The 4,650-nt window shown below is 39.5% G+C and overlaps 1 protein-coding gene across 1 annotated transcript; it reads left to right on the top strand.

Moving 5' to 3' along the window:
• The first annotated feature begins 728 nt into the window (after positions 1–728).
• LOC120037853 (forkhead box protein B1-like) lies at positions 729–1,652 on the top strand. The gene has a single exon (XM_038983820.1). The coding sequence runs from the start codon at positions 729–731 to the stop codon at positions 1,650–1,652; it is 924 nt and encodes a 307-aa protein (XP_038839748.1).
• The last annotated feature ends 2,998 nt before the right edge of the window (positions 1,653–4,650 follow it).

Genomic DNA, 4,650 nt, shown 5'->3' with positions numbered 1-4,650 from the left:
TGACAGTGGCATACAAAACAAAGACAAAACAAAACACTAACGGTGATTTCTTTCCTATAAGGTAATGTCGTGACAGCAAACAACCTAATACACACTAATAATACAAAACACAGTAGAAATGTCAGCCAATTTCCATGTCAAACATCCCATAGCTCAGTAGCTCCAACTGCAGTGTGAATTAACGGCTTTAAACCCCCCGAAGAAAGGTTAGCGCATACACACTCTTGGCTACCGAGTGCCATCACTGTTCAATTCCGTTTACCGAGCCTTTTAACCCTTTGCTCGGTCTTCAGATGGAAAGGATTTCCATTGGCCCAAGGTGTCCATGTAAATAGGTGTCAATGAAAGCAGATTATGCCTTTCTCCGGGAGGAGCCCCCTCCTCCCTGGGTGGTTGTCATGTGATATGTAGAGGTGGCACATTAGTGGAGCTGCTCTGAGGGGGTCTATTATATGGCTGTCACCACAGTCAACTATCACACCGCACCACAATCAACTATCACACGGCAGAAAAGGGAGGACATGGAAGTATAGCTGCTACTTAGCTCATCTCAACTCAACTTCTATCAGTTAAACTTATACTGCAGTAGGCTACTACTCACGTGTTTTGTATTTTACGCATGCAGAATATTTAATTTTCATGAAGAGTTCTGAGAAGTTTCCATCACAAAGCTAAACTAAGCGGAACGAGTTGTGTGAAGTAAAGTGTTGTGAAAGAATACTGTCAGGATGCCTCGACCAGGGAGGAACACGTACAGCGACCAGAAACCTCCCTATTCCTACATCTCCCTCACCGCCATGGCCATCCAGTCCTGCCCGGAGAAGATGCTCCCTCTCAGCGAGATCTACAAGTTCATCATGGACAGGTTCCCTTACTACAGAGAGAACACCCAGCGGTGGCAGAACTCCTTACGACACAACCTGTCCTTCAACGACTGTTTCATCAAGATCCCGCGGCGTCCGGACCAGCCCGGGAAGGGAAGCTTCTGGGCTCTGCACCCCAGCTGCGGGGACATGTTCGAGAACGGGAGCTTCTTGCGTCGCCGTAAACGGTTCAAGGTGATGATGATGATGGCTGCTCAGGAGCACCTGGCTCAGTCCAAGCAGTCTGACGCAGCCCATTATCTCAGGCTCAGTGCCCTGGCTGCCACCGGCACACACCTCCCTCAGATGTCCAGCTATAACTTGGGAGTGTCACAGCCATCAACTTTTAAACACCCATTTGCTATAGAAAACATCATCGCCAGAGAGTACAAGGTTCCCGGGAGTCTGGCGTTCTCCACCATGCAGTCCGTGTCTGCAGGCTACCCGCTGCACAACCAGCTGACTGCGGCCTGGCCTCACATGTACAACACTATGGTGGACTCTGTTTCTCCTATCTCTATGAGCGGTGACTACGTGGCCTACCGCATGCCCCTTAAATCTCTGTGTCACGGAGGACAGACCCTACCCGCCATTCCGGTGCCCATCAAACCCAACCCGACCACGGTGGGTCTCTCGGCGGGGCTGACGCCCCACACATCCGCCTTCCTTTCGAACTCTCCCCAATCTCTGAGCCCCACCTCCCCGCAGACAGACCCCAGCCAAAGCAGCCCCCCCACTCCCAGGGAGACTCACACCAACCCGACACTGCAGTCCGTGGCAGTGCACTAACATTAACAACTATACAGAACTCTTTGTAAACTAGACCAGCAGGCTCAAACCAAATCCAACGTTTATTTTGACTCTTGCCGCTGACATCTTGGGCCGAGAATAACTACAATTAATTAAGGCAAGAGACTTCCGTGCTGCGGTGTATTTTGATGTCGGTGGTTTGCTTTGAATACTAATTGTCTTCTAACATGGTTCCAGCAGAGATATAGGGACATATTGCTGTTCAACTTAAAAGGTATTCGTTGTGTCAGTTTTATCAGTGTGTTTTGTAAATGAGTGAGGAAATGCAAACAGCGGCTCAGTCAGAAGCATGAAAGAGATTTACTTTGATTTATTTCTGCTATCTATGTAAAGATAAAAGTCAATTGTGATTTTGTTTTTCAATCTTAAAAAATAGTAAGGTGAACAATAGGGTCTTTACTAAATGCAAAATAAATATGTGAATAAATGTGAATAATTGCAAATAAGTTGATATGATAATGTTGTAAAATACACTTTTTAGTTAAATGTTTTAGATATCTATTTTGCAGGAGCTGTTCTGTGAAGCGTGTGATGTAAAGCCATTTAAAACCATGGTGACATACATGTGATTAAATGCTGTAACTGTTGTCCATGTTCAAGGAACAGCATGATAAACCCGAACTACAAGTGGTTTTTCTGCCAGCATGCGTGCTTTTCAAAAGTGTTCATATAGTCTGCAATGAATTATAAACTTGGTCATCGAAATATTTTCTCATTAAAATGGTGTAAACATTATAATGGTTGGTGTATTCTGTGTAAATAGTGTAAACATTATAATGGTTGGTGTATTCTGTGTAAATAGTGTAAACATTATAATAGTTGGTGTATTCTGTGTAAATAGTGTAAACATTATAATAGTTGGTGTATTCTGTGTAAATAGTGTAAACATTATAATAGTTGGTGTATTCTGTGTAAATAGTGTAAACATTATAATAGTTGGTGTATTCTGTGTAAATAGTGTAAACATTATAATAGTTGGTGTATTCTGTGTAAATAGTGTAAACATTATAATAGTTGGTGTATTCTGTGTAAATAGTGTAAACATTATAATAGTTGGTGTATTCTGTGTAAATAGTGTAAACATTATAATAGTTGGTGTATTCTGTGTAAATAGTGTAAACATTATAATAGTTGGTGTATTCTGTGTAAATAGTGTAAACATTATAATAGTTGGTGTATTCTGTGTAAATAGTGTAAACATTATAATAGTTGGTGTATTCTGTGTAAATAGTGTAAACATTATAATAGTTGGTGTATTCTGTGTAAATAGTGTAAACATTATAATAGTTGGTGTATTCTGTGTAAATAGTGTAAACATTATAATAGTTGGTGTATTCTGTGTAAATAGTGTAAACATTATAATAGTTGGTGTATTCTGTGTAAATAGTGTAAACAATATAATGGTTGGTGTATTTTGTTAACAGCTGGAATAATGCTGTCATCGTGCACTTACTGATTTACAACTGGGAAAACTTCCAGACAGATCATTATGGCATGATGATGATTATTATTATTATATATTTACAACAATACAACTTTTCGATTTCAATATGACTCTTCACTTTCTAATATTTAATTTATTTCCATTACAAATATATACAAATCTAACAAATATATTTCCATTACAAATATAAAGTAAATGAAATAATGTTGACATAATCATGAATATAGCTCAACATGGTATATTGCTGTGTATTTGAGTGTCTAGACCTGAGTACAGAACGCGGTGTACAGTGTATAGGCGACACCAGAACCCTCGTCGCGCCGTTCCCACAGGAGCAGTCAGAACAGAACCGTGGAACTGCTGAATCAGAATGCGGGTGATTAGAATGCATGGAGGTACTGCCGTAGTCACAGCGCAGACAACCGGCCTCATTCATTCAGCTACACGCTAATAGACCCTCAATAAATGAAACACACATTGACACGGAGATGGAATAGAATTACATTAGGCTATATAACACCATGAGATTTGCTTCTGACTTCCAAAACATATCGACAATGAACAGAGTAGGTCTAGCACATTATAAAAATTGTAATTATCATAAAAGAAAGGTTAACATTCAAAGCATTTTTTATGTTTTGCATTGAAAAAACTGCTAACCATTTTGCACAAGTTAATTTGAATTGGACTTGTTTTAGCCATATATTACATAGCTGATATTGATAGTATGGATAGCCTAACAAGACATTTTTAAAAAGTAATTTAAAATCAACGAAATGTATCTCTACATGTGCATTTTTTCACAATGTAATAATCACAGTAGACTAAAATATTTTTTATCTCTATGTATTTAATTGTTTCTTATGTATTTTTGTATCATCCTAAATAGCCTATTTATATATCCACGCGTGTAGTTGGCCTTAATTACGTGTGCTACATTGATAGCTTATATGTTTAATTGTATTTTTATTTATATTAAAATGCATTCATTCAGTGTCAGGGACATCAGGTGCTGTGAAAGAAATTTCCCATCTTGGCGCATTAAACAAATACTTTAGAATTCTGTCACTTTCTCCAATTGACTAGATCAAATACCGCCTTCTAGCCACTTCATTCTCTCCATTCACTCAATAGAAAGAGCAAAGAATTGCAAACTTCGACTGGGCCACCAATGTAGATTTAGCCTTTTTTCGAGTAGACAAAAAGACTGATTTCTCACAAACACATTGCTGACTGGGGAACTGGGAAACGGGCTCAGAGCCCCTTTGGAATTTAAATCCACCCCACCCCACCCCTCCCCTCCTCCTGACCCTGTTTGCCCAACAGTGCTCTGGTTTTCCCGTTCTTGCATTGTGTGTATTGTATTAATGTTTACTCCGGGTGATTAAAACACAAGTGGTGAATTTCTAGCTTCAAGTTTGGAGTCTATACAGTATTTTCGTTCATCATTAAATTAATAAACTATTCACCCTTTATATTGACTTCTGCATGCTGCTGCTAATTCTCTTTATCCAGGCCAGTCAATTCACTACC

Source organism: Salvelinus namaycush, unplaced genomic scaffold, assembly GCF_016432855.1.
Source record: "Salvelinus namaycush isolate Seneca unplaced genomic scaffold, SaNama_1.0 Scaffold193, whole genome shotgun sequence".
Taxonomy (NCBI): domain Eukaryota; kingdom Metazoa; phylum Chordata; class Actinopteri; order Salmoniformes; family Salmonidae; genus Salvelinus; species Salvelinus namaycush.
The sequence above is the reverse complement of the archived record's forward strand: the minus strand, read 5'-3'. Positions and strand labels throughout refer to the sequence as shown.